Source organism: Narcine bancroftii, chromosome 13 (assembly GCF_036971445.1).
Source record: "Narcine bancroftii isolate sNarBan1 chromosome 13, sNarBan1.hap1, whole genome shotgun sequence".
Lineage (NCBI taxonomy): Eukaryota > Metazoa > Chordata > Chondrichthyes > Torpediniformes > Narcinidae > Narcine > Narcine bancroftii.
In genome coordinates this window covers 63727052-63753940 of record NC_091481.1, presented here as the reverse complement: position 1 = coordinate 63753940, position 26889 = coordinate 63727052, and the positions used below count along the sequence as shown (strand labels likewise).

The following is a 26889-nucleotide window of genomic DNA, read 5'->3' as shown; positions in this document are numbered from 1 at the left end:
AGATCTCCTCAAATTCCTTGTAAAGTATAGCTGCTGGCGAGGCTTCTTCGTGATCGCATTAACATAGAGGTTCCAGCAGATGCTGACCCCCCCCCCCCCCCCCAAGAATTGGAAGTTCTTGACCCTCTCCACTGCTGACCCCTCGATGAGGACCGGTTCATGTTCCCCTGATTTCCTCCTGAAGCCCACAATCATCTCCTTGGTTTTGCTAACATTGAGTACGTGGTTGTTGTTGTGACACCACTCAACGAGCTGATCTGTCCCCCTCCTGTACACTTCCTCATCGCCGTCTATGATTCTGCCAACAACTGTAGTTATGATTTGAATTGTACCTAGCTACACAGTCGTGGGTGTAGAGTGAGTAGAGCAGTGGGATAAGCATGCATCCTTGAGGTGTGCCTGTGTTGATGTCAGTGAGGAAGAGACGTTTCCAATTTGTACTGACTGAACTCTGATGAGGAAGTCAAGGAGCCATTTGCAGAGGCCCAGGGTTTGGACCTTGTTGACCAGCACTGAGGGAATAATGGTATTGAAGGCTGAGCTGTAGTCGATGAAGAGCAGCTGTATGTATGAATTGTTATCTAGGTGTTCCAGAGTTGAGTGGAGAGCCAGTGATATTACATCTGCTAATAGGTGACTTGCAGTGGGACCAGTCCTTGGGTAGATGTTAATTTGGCCATGACCAACCTCCCAAAGCAGTTCATCGTTGTAGGTGTGAGTTTTACTGGGCGATAGACATTGAGGCAGCTCATTGCTTTTCTTGGGATACCATTCGACTGTAGCAGTGCGAAGTTGAAAATGTCCCTGAACACTCCAGCTCGTTGCTTGGCACAGATTTTCAGTACCTTGCCAAGTATGCCATCGGGGACTGGCTCCTTGTGAGTGTTCATCATCTTAAATGATGTTCTGATGTCGTCCTCAGCCTTTGCAAGGATTCTCGCTCCTATTCAGTGTGTTGGAGGACTCAGCTGCTCGGTGACAGCATCAATTCCTTGCAGGTGGAGCAATATTCACTGAGTGGGTCACAGGGATCCAAGGTTGCTCTGGAAGTAAAGCCTAGAATGGACAATACCTTTTTTGAAGGGGTTTGAGCTAAGGCTGTCATGAAGGTCATACCAGTGGCACTATTGTGAAGTGATGAGCAGTGTTTCCTTCTTACCAGGTATTTCTTTGGTGTTGGCCCGGATGCCTTCAGAGAAGATTGAGGAAACCTTCCAACGCCTCTGTTCCATGCAGGTTACTGCTCTGAAGAAAGTAAGAAATGTGATATTCTTTGGCTTTGATGTGGGAGATAGTTCTTTGTTCCCCAATCAAGGAGAAACTGGGAAAATCAATGATGTCTCTACTAATCCAGGGAAACGAGTGTGTGACTTTGGCCTTTACTTCCTGAAGAAGTTTCCTTTTGTTGCCACTCGACATATGACCTACAAGTCATGGTTAGCGGTGGTTTGTGCAATGCTGTTACAGTGCCGGTGACCGGGGGTTGAGTCCGGTGCTGTCTGTAAGGAGTTGGTATGTTCTACCTGTAATCTGCATGGATTTCCTCAAGGTGCTCCGATTTCCTCCCATGGGTGGCATGGGCTCGTAGGCTGAAAGGGCCTGTTATTGTGCTGCGTGTCTAAATTTAAATTTAAAAAGTGAGTCTCCTGAAATTCTGATCTACATTCACTACATTCAAAATAGATTTAAAGAGTAGTATTCAAAAGCTCGTCAAGAAAGGGTTTTTTGGTATATTGCTGCAACAAATTGGTGCAACATAAGAATTCACCAGTATTGCACCATCTGCTCAACATTTGGAAGAAGATTCACGTAGAAAGGAATAAAATAAATTATCAACTTCCAAAATTAATATTGACACAAAATCAACTAATCCCTTTCACAATAAATAACCTTTCCTTCAGAGAATGGGAGAGAAAAGGGATCAAAAGAATAGAAAATTGTTTTTCGGGAAATAAATTATCTTTTGAACAAATAAAGGACAAATATAATATAACTCACAGTACAATGTTTGCATACCACTAAATGAAAACCTACTTGAAGGACAAATTGGGAAGCAGACTGAGATTACCAGAAGGAAGCAGTTTTGAATATGTGATTACAGACACAATGATAATTTAAAAATTTATAACAAACATGTACATCAAACTGCAAGAAAAGGAGAACGAGGAAACAAACTGTAAACCTAAACAAAAATGGGAACAAGATCTAAACATAAAGATAAAGAATGAAACATGGGAAAAGCTATGCTCCGGAACTATGAGAAATACAATAAACACAAGGTTACGCATGATACGATATAATTGGTTACACAGGCTATACATCACACCCCAAAAGTTAAATAAATGGGACCCAACAGTATCTGACAGATGTTTTCGCTGTAAAAAGGAAACGGGAACAACAACACATGCAATTTGGGCATGTGAGAAAGTGGAAAAGTTTTGGGAAGATCTAAACCAGATATTAAATAAAATCACAAAAAGCAATATACCAAAAAATCCAGAGATCTTCCTTCTAAGTAATATAAGAAATATAGAATTTGGACTCGATTTGGATGGAACACAAAAAAGATTTGTTAGGATAGCCCTAGCTGTAGCAAAAAAATGTATATGTCAACCTGGAAATTAGAAGACAACTTGAGAATACAACAATGGTATATAGAAATGAATAAATGTATTCCATTGGAAAAAATAACATATAATTTAAGAAATAACATCACAATATTTGAACAAATATGGGAACCATACATGAAACACAATAGAGAAATCCTACCATGAATCTCCACCACCTAAAATGACAGAAGGAGAAGACAACGAAATGAACTGACTCAGTCTATAAAAGTAAAAATAAAAATTTCTTGTTTATTTTTACTAAGTGACGACATTGTTTAACGGGTTTAATATAGATTGAACTTTGAATAAATGGGAAGAGGGGGGTGAGGGAGGGGGGAAAAGGGGAGAAAATGACACTATATATTCAAGAGAAAAATGTCTGTATGTATCTTGGTCAGTAAGGTTCATAGTGTGAAAAAAAAATTAAAAAAAAGATTCTAAACAAAGTAAACAAATAGACCATATGTTAAAATGTAAATTTCTTCAATGTTACATCTATTAAATCAAGTCACCTTCAAAAAAAAAAGAAGGGGTTTCTGTTTTCCCCTTCGGGGCCACCTGGTCTAACCCTAGTAAGAGTTGAGTGTGAAGTGGAATCCTGCTCCTGAATTTTTACCCTCCACTTTTCTGTGATCCCTGTAATGTCTTGGCTGTATGTCGTGCTGTTGCCACAGTAAGTGTTGTAACTCCTTGCATTTGCTTCTTTTTCAAGCTTTTGACATCTGACATGACTAATGGAATCTCAGCCGATCCAGCAGTGTGGTTGGATAGACTAGCGGCGATATTCAGGTACAACCACTTCACACCATTGTGTAGTTGACTAACTGAATTAATGCTTTGCATAGATTCTTGTGTGGAAGAATTTTACTGGCCACTTAAGGGAAATGCCCCAAGGGTTTCTATCTGACCTTGTCAGTGTGCAGTCGCCTGAAACCGGCCCTGCTCTTTCCCTGGTTGCTTTTGTTATTAAATGCTTTAATCTTGCTCATGTGATAACGCACTGCCTTTTGCTTCTAATTTTGTTATGCCAACCCCCACCCCAACTCTTCTTATACTCATTGGGCCAATGCTATTTGTATTTCCCCATACCTTCCATATGTTTTAATTTTTAAAAATCCCTTGACATTTTTACTTCCTTGATCTTGCAGGAATGTGCCCTTTTTACACCGAGATCCTGCAATACTGCTCAAAAGAAGACCTGTCATGAAGCCGTCTTTGCTTGTTTACACTGAACCAAACAACGCCGGCATAATGTGATTTGGCGCTGTGATGACCTCTGCTGCCGGCTTAAAGGCAGCAATGACCCCCCCCCCCCCCCCAAAATTCCATGTTCATACCTTTTACAAAGAACAGCGTGGCGCAATATTCCTGCCTTGAAGAGGCTATGTAAAAGGGGCGAATTGACTCTCTCTGATTCACTTTTTGAATGACTTTCATTTGCTTGCAATATTGATTTGCTTGCATGTGGCGTGTGTACTATTTCCAGTCCATCCTTGTTCTTTGTCATAACTACTTTAAAGACCGTTCTGGTTACTGTCTCCATACTCCTTTCTCGCTGACACTTCAGCCTTTTGTCCTTGGTGGCTTGGTTAGCCTAGCAGTTAGTGTAATGCTGTTATGGAGCCAGTGACCAGGCCTGAGGTTCAAATCCAGCGCTGACTGTAAGGAGTTCTTTCCTTGTCAGTGTGAGTTTCCTCAAGTGTTCCAGTTTCTTCCCTCCTTCCAAAAATCGTACCAGGGGGGTGTTGTAGGTCAATCGGGTGTAATTGGGTGGCACGGGCTCATGGGTCAAAAGGGCCTGTTACTGTGCTGTAGGTCTAAATTTACAATTTGCATTCTTGTGCCCATTATAAAATGGTGAAGTTTTCATTAATGTACACTGCCCCTTCCTGGACTTGGCAGCTGGTTTAACAAGATGTTTTGGGGCAGACGGACAGTGGGAATGCTAAATGACCCAAGGAACTGCTCAGTTCCTACTAACTGCCTCAGACCTGGCAGAAATTGGCATAATTCCCAGTCACTAATGCTGTGGGAGTGTAAGGGGTTCTCACTCGTACAGGACGAGATGCTTCCCTGAGAGTGAGACATATAGAATCATGCAATACAAAAAGGCCCTTCAGCCCAACATCCATGCTGACCAGAGTGTCCATCTGAACTCCTTTGGCGTATCCCTTTAAACCTTATCAAAATGACTTTACAATTGTACCCACTCGACAACTTCACCTGACAGATCATCCATACACCCACCATTCAGAATGATGAAATGCATTTGAACCTTGAACCATGCTTCTTCTATCCAGGGATTGTACAGGACCAGATCTTCCAGGAGGGTGGCTAAAGAGCTTCTCCACACTCCTGAATCAAACTCCTATCTCCAAATATTCTTCTATTCAGCAGTGTTTTGCAATCATCACTAAGTATTTTTTGCTGCCTTCCCACAACCTCCATCTCCTCCTGTGCAAATGTTTGTTTTATTATCCGATTTCACAAGTACAACCTGGTGAAACCGCATTCTCCAGTCCTCTGTGAGTTCACATAAAAGCTCAAGAGTGGAATTCTTCCTTGTTCTAAGCTAGTTCTGTGCAAAATCTTTTTTTTTTTAAAAAAGTTGATCATTATCCCATTGCTGAAGCAATCATATCAAATGGGGTTCACGGTAGCGACACTCCTAATATGCCTTATTTGTGAAGCTATTCAGTAAGTTATGCAAGGCATCTATTAGGAGGAAAGCTTCTTTGCTACAATGGTCACAATAATTGTCAAGCATCCCATCAGATTTAATCTAAACTAATTTGAAGTGCTAATTTTCTTAAAATGGCAGATGCGGTGTTAACAATCCTGTGGTAATTCTCCACCTCCTTTCCACAGGCACACGAATGCGACTGTGGTGGAAGGGAGGCCACATCCCTTTCAGAAAGTCATCCAGGAGGTAAGAGACTCACTTGTTAATGGCCTGAGGTCCCAAAAAGGATCATCTGTAAATTGGAAAAATAGGCTGTGTGTTAACAACTGGAGGGCTGTGGGTGAGGAGTGGTGGTGGGCTTGCCTGCCAGTGGGAGGGACGATGGGGGTGCAGGGTGGTGGACTCACGTGATGGAAGGATATTAAGCAATGAAGAAATAATGAGAGATGCGTCAACATTTGGAAAGAGGTTCAGTGTCGGATGGGGTTCCTCATCAGGGCATGAGCAAGTGATTTGTCTTACCTGCTAGTTATCTTAACTCTGATGTAACTCAATTGGATCATACTCAATTTGCCCTGGCAACGCTAACCGTTGTTGCCCTGAAGGAGAAATTTCATTCTATTTCAGGGCAGCGCAGACCCAGCTGGCAACTCAGCCTTGGGGTATGGATCCTTGTGGCCCACCCCTGCCAAAGATCTTTTCAGCTGTTTCCAAATGTCTGACCATCCAAAATATGTCCATTTTAAATTGATATTTTTAAAATTTAGAAATACTGCACAGTAATAGGCCCTTTTGGCCCATGAGCCAAATATCCCAATGAACCTACAATCCCCGTAGGTTTTGAAAGGTGGAAGGAAACCAGATCACCCGGAGGAGAACATACAAACTCCTTACAGATAGTGCCGGATTCGAATTCTGAACGCCGGCGCTGTTACAGTGTTGTACTAACTATGCTGCCCATGTAATATTTCTCAATTTGCAATGTAAAATTTGTTTGTATTTTGGGCTATGAATTGGTTAAGATTCCTTTATTGTCATGTGTGTAATACACATAACATCTTGACTATTGATTGACGTAAAGGCACGCAAAGAGGCGCCACTGTCCCAGTGCCCCCACCAGCGAGAGTTGAAAAAGGGAGTCCTTGCAGATAGTGTCTGTGGACTTACCCCCCTCCCCAGCACTTCCGACCCTGTGCAGATTCATGGTTTCCTGTTTATTCCAGCAAGTTATTGATTTGTGAAGCACTTGGACAGTGCAACCATTGGTTTGAGAGGTGGCTGAGGCCAGGGGGAAAGAAAACCTTCATCCTGCAACCAACCTTTGCAGGGAGGCCAGTAATTTAGATGGACCTGCTCCTAATTTAGGAGGGGTGAATGGAGCAACCCAAAGAAAACTTCGCTACTGAGGCAAACCATGCTGGGCTAATGTCAAGATTCCTTTTATTGACCAGTAATAATTCATAAACATGTAATATACATGATATACTTCAGGTTTTGTCTGCCACAAAGCAAAGAGTTCCCATGAGCATTGCCCAATGCCTCTAACAGTAGGAGAATGAGAAGCAAAAGAGTGTCCTTTCAGAGTCACTGAGTGTCCATGGATTTGTCTCCGGCAGCCTCTAGCTGCACAGACTCCAGTACAATCCATTGACATCCCAGGCTCCAGATCCATACCGCTAATACGATCAGGAAACCTTCAGTGCCTGAGCCATCCAGGAGCTCATCAGCACCCTCTCCAATCCCGGTTCCATACCTGTTTCCCATGAGCCGGTCTCCAGCAGCTCTTGCAGGTGCACTCAGCAAGACTTGGCTTCTGTGATTAGAAAGTCTCTTGCCTTGAAAGATCAAGAAACTCTGCGGATGCTGTGGTCGAGTGCAATACACAAACATGCTGGCGAAGCTCAGCAGGTCACGCAGTATCCATGTGAAGTAGAGGATAGCCTTGACGAGGGCCCAGGTCTGAAAGGTTGATTATCCTTTCATTTCCTCTGGACGCTGCAGGACCTGCTGAGTTGTTTCTCTATTGCTATATTGGTTGGTTTGGAAGTTGCAAACTGAGGGCATGTCGAATTGGATTCTGGTTCCCATAAAATCTTTTTTTTTTTTAACTCACTTCCATCCTGTTTTCCTTTGCAGCTGTGGCCAGTGATTTCCGAAACCCTGTACCGGCATCAGGCTGATAATCGGATGGCGGAGCGATGCTGTCGTTGCCTGCGCTTTGCAATCAGATGTGTTGGGAAAGGCTCTGCTTTGCTGATTCAACCTCTGGTGTCTCAGGTGTGTGTGCGCACACGCTTAGTGTCCATTTCATGCATACATAGGATGAATAATTGGAAATAATTACTGACCCTCAGGGAAAAATAAGCTGCCCCAAAACAGATTCGGGGCGCCCGCCTGGGTGTGGACTCTTCATAGAGCCGCTTCCGGAGCACCAGTGGCCTGCTTTGAGGCTGGTCTCTGCCGTCTGTGGCGTGCTTGCTCATTCACCATAAGACTGCATGGGTTTCCTTTCACATTCCAAAGATGCCCAGGCAGGAAGGATAACTGGCTGTTGTCAGTCTCTCTTCGTGTGCCGCCAAGTGGGAGAAATTTGAGAGTTGCAGAGAAAATGGGGAGAATCAAATGGGATTAGTGTAAGTGGGTGGTGAATGGTCGGCATGGACAATGTAACACCTTGGACCTTCTGAACAATACCTCATCGAGCTTGTCCCCATGGCTCCACCTTGCCTTGCTGAAATGCCAGCTCTACTTGTGCCACGTACTTATGTAACATGGAGACTGCACATTACAGAATAGACTGGAATTGTAGAATGGATAGCGAAGATGTAAAGTGGATTCTCTCACCTTTCTTTCCTTATCCAGATGGTAACTGTGTACCAGTCTCATCAACACTCCTGCTTTCTATACCTGGGTAGTATATTGGTGGATGAATACGGCAGTGAAGAGAGCTGCACGCAAGGTCTACTGGAGATGATGCAGGTTAGTGAAGTGCGAGGCTGGTGAACTGTAGGACCAGTTTTTAAGTTCTCCTGATCTATTTATCGTTAGCCTTCCAACCTGAAACTTGATTCAAATCTGGGGTTCCAATGAAGATTTGAACTTCTGTAAAGTTATTCTCTGTAAAACTTATATATTTAAAAAAAAATACATATTCTGTAAATTTTTTTAGAAAGACAAGCAAACAAAAAGTGACCACCCATGAGTGTAATTGGTGCTACAACCCCTCAGAGGAAATAGATGACACAGAAGTTATGTAGTCAACACTCTATCATTTCAGTAACTGCACTAAAATTCCAATTCCTCGACTTGCAAGGGTTTATCGGAACACAACCTCATCGTAAGATGAGGAGTGTCTGTTTTAAGATCAAACATTTATACTTCCAGTGGACCAAGTGCTTTCAGCACACAAAATTGAAAGGGTTTTAAAATGTTTGCTTGCAATTCCTTTCAGGCATTTTGTGGGCCAACGTTCCATCTTCTAGAACAACCAAGAGGGTTCCAGAACCACCCCGACACTGTAGACGATCTTTTTCGCTTGGCGACAAGGTATTTAAAGCTTTCATTTAGTGTTTGCCAGCCCTGGCACTCTGTACTAAACAAGAGAAATGGAAAAGAAAGTGATGTTCTTAAAATGGGGTGGAGCTGCAGTACTTCTTCAACAAATATTTGCGCTTGAGGAAAGACTTGTAGAGTTTGAACAAGCTTTGGAGTTTATTCCAAGAACTTGTAATGGAGCTTGATTATAGCAGATTTTTTGAATGGGATGTTGGTGTGTAAAGTGTGATGAACTAGTGGAGATGCTGCCTCCCAATTCCACTGGCCTGGTGTGCCTGTGCAGTGACCATGTGAGCTTGCTCCTGGTGTTCCATTTACCTTCTAGGTCCCGAAGACATGGGGGTTGGTAGGTCAATTGGCATCTGTAGATCTCCCCTTTTTTTTTTTGAAGGTGATGAGGAGAATCTGCAGAGAGTTGATGGAAAAGAGGAAGTATGCAAAGGGGGATATTTGGTGGTGGGATGGGTTTGTTCTGTGAACTAGCAGAAACTTGAATGGCCACCTCTGTCATAACATGGAAGTTGGGTCCAGTTAAACCTCAGAATTGCCCTGAATATAGCCCTAGTCTCAAGGGAGCAGGAAGAATGGCAATCTGCTGCTGAGGCCAAATTTAATTGTGTTCTGTGCATTCAAATTTGCTTCTGGTTTCAGGGAGGAGAGGGGCTGCAAAGATTGGCCTCCACCAGTTCCTCTCACAAAGTGGGTGTCACTGGCCAGACTGGCATTTATCACTCGAGAGCATAGTTTTCTACGAGTAGTTGCTACTGACCCAACCGTTTACACTTTCTCATTTCAAATTTCCAGTCCCTGCAGTGTTTTACTTTTTGAATTGCTGCTTTTAATGGCATCTTGATGGCTTTATTCTGGAATGCCTGCTAATTTGCAGAAATTCTTTAAGTCATATTTATAATCTGGAGATTCTCCAAATGATTTAAACCTTTTGTAAATTCCTTCTTTGAAATGAGGCAGCCCCTGTGGAGCCCTGGAAATGAGTGTTCTACTTTCAGTATCTGGCATCCCCCTATTTTCTCTGGTCTGCTACCTATCAGCCTTTGAGTCAAGAAGACAGAGCCGGTGTTTTTATATGAACTATGAACACTTTCAGAGCTATGAAATATGTTGCTTTCTGGATTAATGCTCTGCCTGGCAGCAGTTTCTGTTTTTAAATTTTAAAAATATCCATCAAAGAAACTGCTCCTTGAGGAATTGTTCAATTATAGCTCCTCCGCTGGGCAAAACATTTTTTTCTTCCACATCATGCATTTCAATTTACTCATTTGGAAGGAGATTAAAGATTGCAACAAGGTCAGTCACGTATGCAAGTTAATTCCTTCCCTGGCTCTGGAATCCTGTGCTTCAAGATGATTGGCTGGAATTTACCATGGGGAAAGAAGATGAAGGACGAGTTTCCCCCGCTTGCAGCAATACCAGCTTGATGATCTCTGTTCATGACATTTTTCTTCCAAGAATAATTGCAATAGGTTTTGTCATGGTAAACAAATTCCATAAAAGTGGTTTCCTCAGTGTAAGCTGGTGGGAAACTCTGCAGTGTTGCTCTCTAATAATATGGTTCACTGACCAGACCATGTTTTGTTTTATCAACTTGCACTAATGGAGCACTCTCTGAGCAAATCAATAAGGTGTTTTTTAAACCCTTTGCACCATCTGAAATTGCATCTCATTTGTGTGCACCCAGTTTTGGGAGGTTGTAAGCCTCCAATTTTAAATTTAAATTTGGACATACAACACGGTAACAGGCCCTGTCGCCCCAGAAGCCCATGCAGCCCAATTACACCAATCGAGCTACAACCCCCATACGTTTTGAATGGTGGGAGGAAACCAGAGCACCTGGGGGGGGGGGGGGGGAAACCCACACAGATATGGGGAGAAAAGCCAACTCCTCACAGACAGCGCAGGATGTGAACCCCAGTCCCAGTTGCTGGTAATGTAACAGCGTTGCGCGAACTGCTACGTCAACCGTACTGCCATTTCACCTAACATTGGGAAAATGGTTTGAATCTAGTACCTGTAGAGTTGAACTATTTGCCAGTTAAGTTTGACTTTAATCAGAGAATGGCTCTAAATTTGTAGTTCAAAAAAGACCTGTTTCTGCCATATCTTTCATATCCTTTTCAAAGAACTTTTATTGGCTAAACAATTGAAGTTTGATTGCTTAGCAGGAAATGTGCACCCAGTTTACATCGGTAAAGATTCGACAGCCAGCTGTGATTTAAAAACAAAATAGTGAGTACTCAGCAGGTCAGTCAGCCTCCATGGTGATGATGTTTCAGGTCAGAAGGATCTCCAACTTGAAATGTTGACTGTTTCACAGATACCCTCTGAATTGCTGAGTATTTCCAGCATTGTTTTAATTTCAAATTTCCACAGTCAGCAGTTGTATTATTTTTGAGATGGGAAGAAGTCAGTGCTGAAAAAGAGAGAAATCGGTCTTTTTTTTCAGTAGCAAAGGAGGAGGGACAGCGTTGGGTAGAACAAAGAGACCATCTCTGATAGGGTAAGAGCATCTTGTACAATGTGGTATTAACTTCAACGTACCCGTAGCTAAGTTTGGTTGAAGGGCTTGTGTGCCAACTGGAAGATGTTTAACAAATTCACCATTAAACTTTTCCTTTTGATCCTGAAACTTTAAGTTCTTGCATTTACTCACAGAGTTAAGTTAAATTTAAATCTAATGGCTCATGGGTTAATGTTTCCCAGAATGGTATTAAACCTTCCATTATTGTGTGTTTAATTCCCACTCTCTCAAAGGATCTCAGTAATTCCTCTGGTGTGCAGAGGAGCCTGGTCTAATGGATGGAAAGTTGTTCTGGGTTCATGCAAGGGACAAAACCTGCAAAAATATCCTTAACAGTTTTCCCACTGATAACCACTCATTAGTGGTTGGCGTGACATGATGGGGTAGAGGAGCACAGCGGTTCTGTCCTCAGTGTGGGGATGGCGAGCACCCAACAAAATGAGGGGATATCACTGAGTATTTCTCTTGCAGATTTATTCAGCGAAGCCCAGTGGTTTTAATCCAAAGCCCGGTGATGTCCTTGATCATCCGATGTGCATTGGCAGCAATGACACTGAACCATCGGGATGCAAACTCCAGTGTGATGAAATTCCTGCAAGACCTGGTTCACGTGGCAACCATCAATGAGGTGAGGATGCTCTTTACAAGTTATTGGTAATATCTGGATCTCTCTGTTTGCTTTATAGACAGACATAACTACCATCTCGATGGCTATATTCTCTTTTGATGCCTCAGCAGATGTCTATCCATCCAGCGGACATAATTTCAGGTGACACTTAAACAGGATTGTACAGGCACTGTACAAAGCAAAAGACTCTCAGTTTGTTAATCGGACCATTGAGGGCATAAAAATATTCTGTGGCTCTGTTGGAGACCTGGGCCAGCATTTGTGGGATGATGGCCACTTTTGCCTTTAACACAATAATGAATCATTTGCTATGAAATGCTTGGGAATGTTCTCCATGGAACAACAATGCAGTGAAACCCCTGGTATCCAGATCCTACAGGGATTGGTAGATGCCAAATAAGTGAGCTTTCTAGTTATTTGAGATTGCATGTTGTGCGAATGGAGAACGAATGGCCAGGCGCGCCAAATAAGTGAGTTTTCTGGTTATTTGAGGTTGCATGTTGTGTGATTGGAGAACGAATGGCCAGGCGCGCCAAATAAGTGAGTTTTCTGGTTGTTTGAGATTGCATGTTGTGTGAATGGAGAACGAATGGCCAGGCGCGCCAAATAAGTGAGTTTTCTGGTTATTTGAGATTGCATGTTGTGTGAATGGAGAACGAATGGCCAGGCGCGCCAAATAAGTGAGTTTTCTGGTTGTTTGAGATTGCATGTTGTGTGAATGGAGAACGAATGGCCAGGCGCGCCAAATAAGTGAGTTTTCTGGTTATTTGAGATTGCATGTTGTGTGAATGGAGAACGAATGGCCAGGCGCGCCAAATAAGTGAGTTTTCTGGTTATTTGAGATTGCATGTTGTGCGAATGGAGAACTTTAAACCTTCATTTTTTTACTCCTTCAATTTATTTTGCAGTTGCTTGAATTCCGGATAACAGGGATTTTACTGTACAATGCAGAAAATTTGTCTGGTGGGTGCTCTCTTAATTTGGGGGCAAGAGCTTTTACAAACTGGTCAAGCAAAGACCAAGGCATTAAGCTGTGTTAGAAAACACATGGCCTTGAAGGTACAGTCAAGGTTCTACGTTTCCTGAGTAATGCCCAAGATTGCTATACTACCACCCTTGTAAATTGGAAGATGCTTTGAGTGGAACTGAACATGGTCAAATGCCCAAGCGGAGACTCTGTGACCACTTCATTCCAGGGTAACTGCATCTGTTGTGTTTCAGCATAAAGAAGACTTTGAGCTCCGAAAGAACCTGGTCCACAGATTTCTGGGGGAGAGCGGGGCACTGTTGGTGGCTCAGCTGGTACAGGCATGCTGCTTCTACCTTGTGCCGAGCATGCTTGGAAACGTGGCAGATGTCATGTGGGAACTCCGCATTTTTGATCGGAAGGTGAGTGGGAGCTTCATTTCTGATGCTGTATTTGTGAAGTGAATGGAAAGAGAAGGCCATTTGCCCTTTTGTCCAGCTCCTCTCTTGAGTGGATGATTCTGTCCTTGGCTCCACCCTTGCACTGATTCCTTCTGTCCCTTGGTTCTATTGCCAAGTCTGTTGTGTAATCATTGACTGAACATCCAAAGCCCTCTACAGAGGCTTCTAACACTCATCTCGTTCTTGGGTGGCTGATCCTGAGAGTTCACTCCCTTTCTAGGTTCTCAGAGGATCCATCCGATTGATTCCTCTCTCTGTATATCTTCATGGTCATCTATAATTCTTACAAACTCCAGGGAGGAAAGGCCAGTCTCCCTCGATCACTACTTGAAAAGCAATGCCTTCACACTAGTCACGCAGGGGTAGGCAACCTTTTAATTTTTAATTTAGACATACAGCACAGTAACAGGCCATTTTGCTCCATAAGTTCGTGCTGCCCAATTAACCTACACCCCCAGTATGTACTTGTGGGCTGAAATGGCCTGATAGCATGCTGCATGTCTAAGTTTAAAAATTGTAGAATCGATACAGCTCTAGGCCCTTTTAAACTGCCATCTAAAATGGGGTTAACCGGGCAATTTGCACGGTTAGTGACCCAGGTACATGGCGATTTGAAGGAGTCTCACTGGGTCAACCTGGTCAGAACCCAACTGGGTCCCTGACCTACCTCAGAGGTGGTTGGGGGGCCCCAGTAAAACTTACCCGGGTGTCCTGCAGTTTAAGAGGGGAAATGGTGATCCATCACTGGGAAATCCCTGGTTGAAGTGCCACTGCTGCGAGGGTGGGGGGGTGGGGGGGAAGAGTGGTCGCTGCCGCGATTGGGGGAAGAGCAGTTGCTACCGTGATCGGGGTGGGGGCAGCTATGTGCCGCTGCTGCGAACGCTGCTTCAGCTGGTAGCTTGTCCACACTCCTACCACTCTCTGTGAAGAAGTTTCCCCTAATGTTCTCCTTAAACTTTCTCCTTTTACCCTGACCCATCTCCTTCTGGTTTGTATCTCACCTACCCTCAGTAGAAAAAGCTTGCTTGCATTTACTCTATCTCTACCCCCTGATAATTTTGTTTGATGGGATCATGTAGAGTCAGGCAGGAGATGCTGGAATCTAATTGCCTGATACACTATTAGGTTTACTTTCCCTGTCATGAAGCATCATACTAGAATCCTTCCATGTCAACCTATGTTTCACACCATTTTTTTAAAAAAAAAGCTTTCTGCTTAAAAATATTCTTTCTAGTCTTTCTTCATAACCTCACTTTATTTTCCATTTTCTAACCTTTCTGACTCTACCATTCACTTAAACCTGTTTATCCCATTGTAGACACTTTTCCCATCCTCGCTTTTTCAACCTGCTTCATGTGGTTGTGCTATTGAGGGACCCCAGCTGGATCTGTGCTGCATTTCCTGATCTTAATTGTGGTGTCCAGAACTGACCTTGGAGGGACTCCACCCAATCCCTGATCCAAATCTAATGCTCCCGTCTGTGTAAGTGAATGTAAGTAAGAGTTGAATGTCCTGCTTTTTTGTTTTCTAATTAATTCATTTTTTTTTTTGAGAACTGGACATCACAGACAGAAACTTCTGAACTGAGTGGCTTGCTTGGCCACTTCAGAGGTCAACTAAATAGTGCAGATATCTGGAGTTGACCTACAGACCAGGAGAGACTGGTAGATTTACTGCACTGAAGGATATTAGTGAAACAAGTGTTTTTTTGATAGGTTTGTACATTCGTTCCAGCTCATTAACTGAATTTAAATTGGCATTACCTCAACACTCTCCTCTTTCCCCACTACTTGGCTCCATTTGTTCATCATTTCACTTGCCACCCCCCACCCCCCCCCTCCATCACCACAATTGGTCCTGCCTGTCAGCCACCAGCCTCTGCCTCATCTTTCCCTTTAATGTCTTCATTTCCTCAATGGCGTCAGTCATGATGCAGGATTGTGACCAGGGGGGTCACAATGATTGGCGTAGCAGTTAGCGGAACACTGTTTGAATCCTGTGCTGTCTGTAAGGAGTTCTCCCTATGTCTACGTAGGTTTCTTCCGGGTGCTCTGGTTTCCTCCCACTCTTCAAAACGTATTGGGGGTTGTAGATTAATTGGGTTTAATTGGGCGGCCAAAGGGGCCTGTTACTGTGGGGTATGTCTAAATTTAGCTCTTTGCCTCCACGGATCCTGCTTTTCCACCAGCTGGCTCTCAATTCCAGCAACTGCAGTCTTGGTCACACTGCTCTTGCAGTGGGATTTGAACTTTGTTTACACCTGATCTGATTACTTCATCGCTGCACCACCAACATACACTCATGCTCGCTGTTCTCATGGGCATAAAGAAATCCATGGCAGTTGGTGGATTTCAGAACAAGCCATCACATGTGGTGGGGAAAAATTACTAAAGGAAGTTGAAGAGCACACGAACTGCAGATGCCAGAATCTTCGAGATGCAGGGAGGCTATCCAGTCCATCCTGGCTCCCGGGAAGGGGGGAATGGGGGGGAGTGGGAAGCAATGCCATTAGTCCCATTTTCCCCCTCTTTCTGGTACTCCCCTTGATCTGTTATCCATAGAGGCATGAGGCAGCAGTCCTAACAGCTACATCACTGCTTCAATCACTATTGGATTGTCACATGAGTTTAACCTGCCAATTTGGCAGGTTATCTGCCTGTGTACAGGCCAATGGGTAGAATTTTAAAAAACTGCACTGATAGGCAGATCACCTCGGAGATGGATTGTCTACCCGGGTACACGCACTGTGTAGTTGCTGCTGTCTGGGTAGAAAGTGATGTCAGCACTTGCGTGCAGTGGCCATCTTCCTTACCCATAATTCCCCCCATGCTGCTGGAATGCCGGAGCGGTTCCAGCAGTGTGGGGGATTGTGGGTAAGAAGGATGGCCATTGCTCCTCCTGCCAACCCAATCCATTCCCTGACAGCCCACTCCGCTCCCTACTGGTCTGACACTGTTTGCCCCCAACTCCTGACGGTGTTTGCCCCGACAGTGTTTTCCCCTAGCCGCCTTCCAATTCCACACTCTCCCTGGCCACTTACCTTTTGGAGGGACTCACCATATCACCAGAGGGGCAAGAGTGCCCTTAAATTACCCAGTGTGCAGGGGTAGGATAAACGGGTCCAGAGCAACCCCAGTTGTAAACATCGACTGGAACCAACAGGTTAGTATTGCTTTTGAAAGGAAAGTCAATCTCCATGGAGAAAATATGCAAATCTTCTTGGTTGCTGGGGGAGGTAATGCACATAGAATGGTTGGTCCAGTGATATGAGTTCAAATCCCTCTACAGCAACTGGGAAATTAAATTATTTTGACATAATCTCAAAAAATGGTCAAGAAACAACTAGACTATGGTTTAAAAAGCCCAGATAATTCACTAAAATCCTTTGGGCATGAAAATCTATCGTTGTCACCCAGTCTAACTCCAGACATTCAACAATATGGCCTCAATTTATCTCCAAATAGCCTAGTTTAGATAAGCAGTAAATTAAATGAAAGCATTTTTAAAGTTTCATTTACTGTTTATAGTTTGGATTTCCGGTATCCACTGTAACACGTCTGCCTAACGAGAAGAGAGCTGATTAATGATTCTTTTGGTGCCTTTAATGAACTGCTCTGCGGCATTTCTGCTCAAAAGATTAAGATCTTGCCTTTCCCCATTCGATGAACAGGCTAGTGTGCATTTCCTGTTTTTGTTTTGCTTAAGGGGAGGTGGATTGGACTTGGGATAGGGTATGAAATCCAGCATGGCCAATGCTCCTCTCTCTTGCTCTTGCCACTCATTCAGGAGTTGTATTGCCAAAGTGGTAGTGAACTTTTCTCCCATGTGACATCACTTGTGAGCGAGTCGCCAATGTCAAAGTCAAAAGTTTAAGTTGGCCTCTTGGGTATGATGGAACTGGGGCACGTCGGCTGAGTTAAGATCCAGAGCAGTTGTGATCGGAATAGAGAAAGCAGGCAGGCTAGAAAACACACAGGCCATAAAAATGATGGAATTCTCAAAACAAATGTGGCCACTGAAAAGTGATAGGTGTAGTACATGACTTTGGGAAGCTGTTGGAATTGATTGTTAAGGATTAAGAGTACCCAGAGGTGCATGAAAGGATAAGCCCAAGTCAGCATGTCTGACAAACCTATTGCAATTTTTTTTAAGTGATCACGTAGGATAGACAGGGGAGATGGTGTGGATGTTGTGTGTTTGGACTTTCAAAAGACCTTCGACATGAGGCTGCTTAACAATGGAATCACAGGAAGGGTACCAGCATGGGTAGAGCCTTGACTGTTCCACAGGAAACAGAAAAGGAATAAAGGGATCAATTACCAGTTACCACTAGCGTTGGGGCCGCTTCTTTTCACATTGTATATAAATGATTTGGATTATGAAACAGATGGCTTTGTGGTTAAGTGTGCAGATGATCCCAAAATAGGTGGTGCTGAGGATACAGGAAGGCTGCAGAGAGACTTTGATAGTTTGAGAGAATGGGTAAAAAGGTGGCAGACGATACAATGTTGGAAAGTGGTCGCTCATGCACTTCGATAGAAGAAATAGACGAGCAGACTATTACTTAGTTGGGGAGAAAAATTCAAAGTTCGGAGGTGCAAAAGAACTTGGGAGTCCTTGCGCAGAATACCCTAAAGCAGTGGTTCTCAACATTTTTCCCCACTCAGATGCCAAAGGCGCTCTGGTCAGTAAGGGATTACTTAAGGTGGTATGTGAGTGGGTGGGGGTGGGTTGGGGGGAAGGTTGTGAACCACTGCCCTAAAGGTTGACCTCCAGGTTGAATCGATGGTGAAGGCGGCGGATGCAATATTGGCATTCATTTCTATAGGAATAGCATGTAAGAGTAGTGAGACTCCATAAGGCTCTAGTGAAACCTCAAACTGAGTACTGTATATAGGTTTTGGGTTGCTTATTTGAGAGATGTGCTGGAGTTGGAGAGGGTTTAGAGTAGATTTACTAGAATGATACCAAGAATTAATGGGTTAGCAGATCAGGCTCTTGGACTGTACTTGTTGGAGTACAGAGGGATGGTGGTGGTGGGGGGGTGGGGGGGCATGCTCAGAGATATTTCGAATGCTGAGAGGTCTGAACAGAGTAGATGTGGCAAGGTTTTTTCCTCGTGGTAGAGGAGTCTAGGGTAAAATGGTGTCTATTTAAAACAGATGTGGAAATATTTCTGTAACCAGAGGGTCATGAGTCTGTGGAACTTGTTGCCAAAGGCAGCTGTGGAAGTGAAGTCATTGGGAGTAATTAAGGCAGAGATTGATGTTAATTTGATTAGTCAGGTCATCAAGGGTCATGGGGAGTGGGGCTGAGTGGGAGGATGGATCAGCTCATGATTAGAATGGCTGAGCAGACTCTGTGGGCCAATGGGCCGACTTCTGCTCCGATATCTTGTGTGTTTGAAATAGAAACCCTGCAGTGAACTGTATATCTAAATGATCCTGCTCCTCATCACTGTTCCATCAAACTCTGGCCACAGTCGTAAATCTATGCAATGAACAAGGTCTCAACCAGAAATGAACTCAAATGTGCAGGCAGATAACTTGCCAGGTCGTTGCCCAAAGCCAAACTTGGAAATTGCCAGACAGAGTCTCAACACCTTTCAGCTAATATTACATAGTCACCAGATGCATTCTCGAGGTGGTCCTTGCAAACTATACAACCAAATATTGCCAAAGCTCATGACCAACATGTGAAACCAGATGCATTCTCGAGGTGGTCCTTGCAAACTATACAGCCAAATATTGCCAAAGCTCATGGCCAAGATGTGAAATCTAACTGAAATCTGTTGACCTCCTTCTAACCTAGCTTGGGTGCTTTTTGTGTTGTTGGTGCCAGACATTCTGTCAGTGGCTGGAAGATGCTCTCAAGGGCCTCCCGAAGGAATTGTCGGCTGGAGCTATCACGGCCACAGAAGAGCAAGTCACAGAGTTCCACCAGCAGGTCATGTGGTAAGTGCCAGTGTCGCTAATCGGTCAGTTGCATGGTGACCTGCCAGTAATAACTGTGACCCAGTTATGGCTGCAGTGGGAAAGAATGTGCATTTTTTGAACAAGTCAGAGAATACGGTGGTGTCAGTGATGAAACTGCTGGAGTCTTATCGGCTGCTGTTAAATTATTCATTGATTCTCATTGTAAAATCTCCGGGATATCTTTTGAAATGAGACCAGCACAAACTTTATCTCACTCCATCAGTTTATCTGCTCCTTTATTGCAATCTTTCTACTTCCTCCGAAATGTTTTATTGCGATGAGTTCAACAAGAAACTCTACCACTAAGGAGCTGATTTTTGACTTCAAGGGGGGGGACAAACCAGAGGGGTAAAATCCAATGATCATGGGGGGGGAATCAGAGGTGGAGAGGGTGAGCTTTTAAGTTCTTGGGAGTCACTATCTCAGAGGATCTTTCCTGGACCCCACACACCAATGTCATCGTGAAGAAAGTACATCAGTGCCTCTACTTCCTCAGGAGTTTGCAGAGGTTTGGGATGACACTAGAAACCTTGGCAAATTTCTACAAGGATGGGGAGGAAAGTGTGCTGTCCCAGCTGCATCATGGTCTGGTATGGGGACATCAATTCCTCTGAGCATAAATCCCTGCAAAAAGTAGCAGGCACAGCCCAGGACATCACAGGCAAAACCTTCCCCACCATGGAGTTCATTGCTGTCGGAGAGCGGCAGCGATCATCAAAGACCCACACCACCCAGCACATGCTCTGTACTCGCTACTGCCATCAAAAAGAGGTGGAGGTGCCACAAGACTCGGACCAGGAACAGCTGCTACCCCTCCACTGTCAGACGACTCAGCGAAAAACTCATTTAAAGACTCTTACTTGTGCACCTTATTGATGGTTTTTTATTCTCTCAGTATTGCACAGTCAGTTTGTTTACTTTTGTTATTTGTTTACAGTTCTTTGTTTACACTGTGTACAATTTTCTTTTGCACTAACAATTGTAATTTTTGTGCACACCCGCAGGATAAAGAATCAGGGTTGTATGTGATGTCATGTACGTACTCTTGTCAGTAAATCTGAATCTGATCATTGTTTAATACACAAAACTGCTGGAGGAACTTGGCATCCATGAGAAGCAATGATTATATGACTAAAATTTTGGACCTGAGGTGTTGCAATGAACCTGATTTATTGGTTTTGGTTTCTTTATTACCTATAGTAGTAGAGGTTGCCATGTCCCCACAGGAGTTCTCTTGCCAAGCATCTCCTGTTTGGCATACTTTCAAAAATTGTGTTTTTAGCCATGGAGGTCATTTGCCTTTTTCATATTCTGTGCTCCAATATTCCTCTCTGAAGATCTATCCTGGGGCCTCCATGCCAATGCAATCACGAAGAAAGCTCACTTTGTGAGAAGATTTGGTATCTCACCAAAGACTCTTGCAAATTTCTACAGATGTACCTTGGAGATCGCTCTGACTGGTTGCATCATTATCTGGTATGGAGGTGCACAGGACAGGAGGAGGGTTTTGAACTCAGCCAGCACCGTCACAGGCACCAGTCTTCACTGCATCGAGGACATTTACAAAAGGCGGATTCTCAAGAAAGCAGCTTCTATCCTCAAGGAACCCCCCCCCCCTCCAGGCCATGCCCTCTTCATACTGCTACCAACAGGAAGGAGGTACAAGAGCCTGAAAACAAACACCAAACAGTACAAAAATAGCTTCTTCTCCTATGCTGTCAGACTTCGGAATGGACAATGAACCACAGACACCACTTCACTTTCTCTTCTTTTCCACTTATTTATTTTTTTAATGTAATTTATAGCAAGACATATCGTTAATAATGCTGTCTCTGTAATGCTGCTGTGAAAATGATTTTTATGACAATAATACGATTCTGATTCCAATACTATACAAACCCCAGTCTAACGTGGTGCTTCACTTGATTTAGGGTACGCGGGTGTTTGGTATTTTTGATCATTTTACTGTAAAAACATTTAAACCTCCTCGCTATACAACTTTTCTCTTTGCCCTGTAGTGCTGAAGACGCTGCCATGATAGGTTGGTCCTTGATGGAGTTCTCTGGTTTCTACAGATAGCGACAGGACGTGACCATACAGACACAGCGTAAGTGAACAACAGAACAACTACACTTGCAGGAAATCTGAAACAAATAAAAACGTTAAATACATCCAGTGGGTCAGGCAACATCCTCAGCCAGAAACATGAACTGGTTCTTTCACAAGGTGCTGTCGGGCTTGATGAGTGTTTCCTTTTAGACGTGTGCTTCTTTCTTGATCGATATTGGGAAGCAATCTACAGTAAACCCTTGGTATTTCAAGCAACCAGCAAAACAAATTGAAAATAAATTAAAAAAATTAAAATAATGGGTTAAAAAAAAATTTACAATTGTAAAAGTAAATATTTTCTGAAGTAACACACACCCTTGGTGAAGATGGGAGCCAATATTCAGCCAGCAGGGTGCCTTGGTCGTGCTTTGCTCGTAGCAAGTGTTTGAATAAAGTTGTGTGAAACAGCGATGGCGTTGCCCAGGATGAAGAGCTGGTTGATGACTCTCTTAAAGAGTCTCCTTATCCCTGTTTAGTAAGAGTCACCCTGGTCAGAGGCTTTACCTATAAACCTGGGGGGAGGGGGGGTGTTTTAATTATCTTTAATGTTATTGTTTGTCTTTTGGGCGGCTCCGTGGAGCAGGAGGAACTTGTGGATGCAGCCTCAGTTAAATGTTTTCAAAGAATGTGAATATAAAGAAAAATGCTTTAAGGTTTATATTTTGATGCAAGTTTGTTCAGTGTAAGTACAGTCTAGTATTGTCTTATAAGCTATTCATTCTTAATGCAGGTTTATTAGTTAGACATTGTAAGAGTAAGTCTCAAGCAACCAGAAAATACACTTATCTGGCATCGACTGATCCCTGTAGGTGCCGGATACCAGAGGTTTTACTGTATAATTTCTCTTGTCTAGCACTAAAGTGATTTTGAAGCGTTTTGTACAAGTTGTAGCATTAGCATGTACAGATTGGATATAATGGAAGGTCTTCATGTGGAGTAGTTTTTCAAAAGGCAACTGTATTTATTGTCAGGATATTATCACTGTTACTGCTCTGTCCTTGTTTATTAAGTAACCTTTGACAATGCATGCAATTAATGCTAAATACTAATGAGCCAAAGGTCCAATGAGTGAGGAACTACATTAGATGAAATGTTTTGGAACTGGAGATTGGTGAGATGACAAGCTGATAAATCCCAAGGAGCTGATCTGCAACCCAGAACATTTAGAAGGATGGAGATGGTGGATGCTCTAATTATCCAGAATTATTCCTGTGGTACAGTTTAATAAATCCCAAAAATGAGTGATCATTGATTATTTGGCCAGTATAAATTACCATTTGATGGAGGAGAGTGTAAAAGAATCCAAGTGAGATGGAGGGATGGAGAGAATAAGAAGGGGACTGGGGTTGGTGAGGATCATGGACTAGTGGGATCGTTCTTTGGGGAGTCAGCACACACCCAGTAGGCCAAATAGCAGCCTCCTGTTATTTTAATTAAATCCAACATTGGGTCTTTATTTAATCAGGATTTTGGTTTCTCCTGTCAGGTGACCAGATTTGAATTCACTGACGGAGAACAGGCTTCATCATTCGGAGCATTGAGCTGCTGGGAGTTGGAACTGACCTGGTTTAGACCAATGCTGGATGTTGGCGGGAGCCTGTCAGCCATGGGAAGTGGTCAGAGGTTTTGAGTTAAAAGCTGAGATCAGTGCAGGAGTCCCACGGATTCCAGTGGGTTGTTGACAATGGGGAAATATCGGTCCATGACAGATAGACGACCAGAGATGAGGAGTGATAAACTGCCAAGGCTGCTGGGGGAGGAGGGAGATGGGATAGATCTTCGGCTGTGTTACGGTTGGGTATCAAGGACATGGCATCCGCTTGCTCAGGTGCACAAGTTTAAATATAACATGACTTGCCATCCTTTGGAGCACTGAAGCTGGACAATGAAGAGAGAAATTGATAATGTTAGCTAAGCAAAATGCACTCTAAATGTATTAATCACCAAACTGGAGATTAATTGGGGGGTTGCATTTTTCATAATTTCAAGATGAAGGAAGGTTGTCTGTGATGCTGAACTGCATTAACTTGACACCTTAATATTGGTCCCAGAGATTCCTGAATTTTTTGGATTCTGAGACTAGCATCCCTGACTATGCCATTGACTTCAGTATTTATTGGCGTGTGGTTTTATGAAGACTTGATGCTGTGATGGCCATGTCCTTGTTTGTTGCAGGAAGCTCAGTCACCACGAGCTGGGTGTCTCCCTTCAGGATTTTGCATTGAAAGCAGTCTGGTGTAATCTAGCATCTAGAAAGGATCTGAAGCCTGGTTCTTGCTGGTGACCAGGAATTTTCGTAGATGGGGCAGTGTCAGTAGAGTAGCCAGTGCTCTGTGCCATGGATTGGGACCGGGAGATCTATAGCAGCTTAATTCATTGTGACCGTGTGCGGTATTCTTTGAATTATCGTGCAGAAAAATCCTCCACAGGAGAGGAGTAAAGAGGAGAGTGAAGAAATCCATTTCAAGAGATCATTAATAAATGGTGGTCACTAATAAATGGCCAATAAGGAATTTGCACTTGTGGTGAGAATGTGAAACTTGCTTCCATGTGGAATGATAGACCAACGCTTAGCTTGACGGTTACCGCAGCACTAGCGACTGAGACGGGGGTTCAAATCTGGCCCTGTCTGTAAGGAGTTTGTGTTCTCCCCGTGTCTGTGTCAGTTTTCCCTGGCTGCACCGGTTTCCTCTCACTGTTCAGAAATGTACTGGGGTTGTCGGACAATTCATTGTAATTGGACGGCATGGGCTTGTGGGCTGAAAGGGCCTGGTATCGTGTTAAATTTTAAATATATATTTATATTACATTTATATCTATATGAATGTAAACATTTATAGGAAACAGGGTAAGGAAGGAGGAACTATACTGTTGAGAAGACTACTAACTGGAGCATAAATTCTAGCATAGACTGGACTGGCCAAATAGACTGCTACTTTGCAAAGCATGCTTAAAAGTCTGGGGTGATACGAAAGTGGTTGGGGAAAAAAAATATACTAACATGCTTGTTTTTAATCCCTAGCTTTTACGACATTCCTTTCCAGCACACGGACATCATGAGAGGATTAAATCGCTGGTGTTCGGTGAACAACTGGAAACAGAACGATCAAAACAAACAGCAGGGTGCATTTTCCACTTCGGAAGGGCTTTTCTTGCTACTGGTGGGGGTGGGTGGGGGGCATGTTAGAGGGCAGATGTGATTCAACTGTCATGGCTTCAGCAGCAAGAGGGTAGGAGAAGTGGGGTCTTGTTTGTCGTCCGTCAGGTCGATTCAACAATTGTTTGTTCCATTGCACCTCGTTTTAATTTTGACATCTGAAACCGCTTCCAAGGCAAAGACTGTTCACTATTGGGGCATGCAGTTATTACTGAAACTGTTCAGCATTCACTTAAAATAAGCACCAAGAATTAATGCTTTTAAACAAGGTGCAAATGTGTTGTTACACTTTGCTGACCTTGCACAGGGAGGATGGTGTTGAGGAAAGGGAAAGTATTTTAAACTTAAATACCATTTGTTTTACACCCCAAATGTGAAATACTAGCACTAGTATGTCACCTTGAATTGGCTTTTGTTAACAGTTTGGGAGTCAGCAAATCAAAAATAGTGTCTGACCTTGAGTTAGGCAGAGATGTGCCATCTGATTATACCCTTGGGCCAAAGTATGCACACCGCTCGTCTCACCAAAGCAATGACTTGAGAGTGTTAGCTCCACTCTCTTTCCTAAAGTCAGAAGGTCCTGGGATAGAGCAAACTGTAGGACTTGAGACTGATGATCTCTCGAGCAGGAGTGGTGCGCAGTTGAGATGACACATCAAACACGAGGTTTCACAAGCAATATTCAGAAATTTAAAATGGCTTCCAATATGAGGCTTACATTCCACCTCCCAAACTCGACCATCTAAAGCATTTGTTGATCCCTTTTATGTGCTGCTTGCAGGACATCTGTAAGGAAACCTTGCACAAGTGTGTTGGCTGAACCATTGCAGGTATGTTCCCGTTGTCCAGTTCCCAGTGAAGTTGCTCCCTGTAACCGGCACCCTGATGCAGGTGCAGCTTGGTGGGCTTTTACGGACAAACATCTGTCTCAGGTTATTTCCATAACGCGCTGCCGTCTCCACTCCCTAACATCATCCTACTGCAATAGGATGGAAAGTAATTGTTTTTAAAACCTGTCACTGAGATTGTTCCTGTCTGTCAGGTCTGCAGAACATCCAAAGGGAGCGGATGAAAATAGGCACCTGTTAAATTATTTTGTAAGCAGCTCAACACCATCGGCCATGCCAGGTATTGGGAGGATCGTAACAGCAGAGCCCATCATTCTAAGCCTCGAGATCAGTGGTGTGAGCGAACACTTGGTGTTGGAATGAATTACCTTCGGGTGAACGCAGCGATGGTTTTCTGTTTGGTGCAGCAGCGATTCAGTTTGAAGACTGGAATACTGTGAAGGTATATTTCCTGTGCAAACTGAGGAATGGCATTACTGTTGCAGGCACTCAAATGGATAAAGTGTTTGGCAAGTGTCAGGCTTGTTGTTGTCTAGATGCCATTGTCCAAACCAGAGTTCAGGCCTCCAATCTTGCCGCAAGTCCAGAACGTCGTTGGAAGTCAGCAACCGACGGGACTGCCACCTCGGGCACTGACGCCCGAGGGAATGGCACCCTACTTCCATTGCAGCGACCGACACGGTGACACTGGGTTCCCAGCCACTCACCATTGCTGCCACACCAAGTAATGACTGCCACCTGAGAGTTGGGGCCGTGACCCCCCCCCCCCCCCACCGGGGGATGGGTGTTTGTGGTAGGGGCTTTACTAGGAGAAGTGATGATTGTTCAGGTTGGACCCAGTTCATGTCATTGGTGAGCAGAGATCAGCAGCTATGTGCACGGCCTTGGTAAATCTGTGAAAGAGTAGAACCTGCGAAGCTGGTGACAGGTTTGAAGTTTTTTTTAAAGAACTGGCTTAAATTCAAAACAATTTTTTTCAGTTTTGCAACAATTTTAAAGCAAAAAAGAAATGAATCGTTTTTGGTGTGTTGTGTTGTCCTTTAATTTAAGCCGTGTCTTGCTGTCCAATTGATGTGAATCTGTGTTTAGTGGTGGTACAGACCTGTGCCAGTGTACAGAACTTTTTATATTAAATTTTGAAAATATGTCACTTGCATCCATGCTATTTTATTTCTCAGTGTTATGGGAAAGGGGTGGGGGGGGCAGTGTTCCTTTGACCGGACAACTGATGTGTAAGATTGGTGGGAAGTGAAACTTCAGACCATTTAACCTTGGAGTTTGATTCGTCATTCAGTTGGAACTCTGGTTGTGTCCCATCTCATTTTTGTCATAATTATTTCAAGACCATTCCAGACTTCCAG

At 43.6% G+C, this 26889-nt stretch overlaps 1 protein-coding gene across 6 annotated transcripts in view; it reads left to right on the top strand.

Annotated features, from left to right (window-relative positions):
- The window catches only part of LOC138748905 (transportin-3-like), a 62691-nt gene extending 36016 nt beyond the window's left edge, over positions 1-26675 (top strand). For 3 of the 6 annotated variants that reach the window (XM_069909820.1, XM_069909821.1, XM_069909824.1), the window contains 11 exons: positions 1163-1254; positions 3322-3398; positions 5478-5538; positions 7429-7569; positions 8155-8271; positions 8744-8838; positions 11855-12011; positions 13233-13400; positions 19251-19393; positions 21433-21521; positions 24546-26675. In XM_069909820.1, the coding sequence (XP_069765921.1) occupies positions 1163-1254; positions 3322-3398; positions 5478-5538; positions 7429-7569; positions 8155-8271; positions 8744-8838; positions 11855-12011; positions 13233-13400; positions 19251-19393; positions 21433-21493 (1112 nt within the window). In that variant the 3' untranslated portion in view covers positions 21494-21521; positions 24546-26675. Of the gene's footprint in view, positions 1-1162; positions 1255-3321; positions 3399-5477; positions 5539-7428; positions 7570-8154; positions 8272-8743; positions 8839-11854; positions 12012-13232; positions 13401-14757; positions 14932-19250; positions 19394-21432; positions 21522-24545 lie in introns of those variants that run through there. The other 3 variants (XM_069909823.1, XM_069909822.1, XR_011348314.1) reach the window with 3 other exon arrangements.
- Positions 26676-26889: the final 214 nt, after the last annotated feature.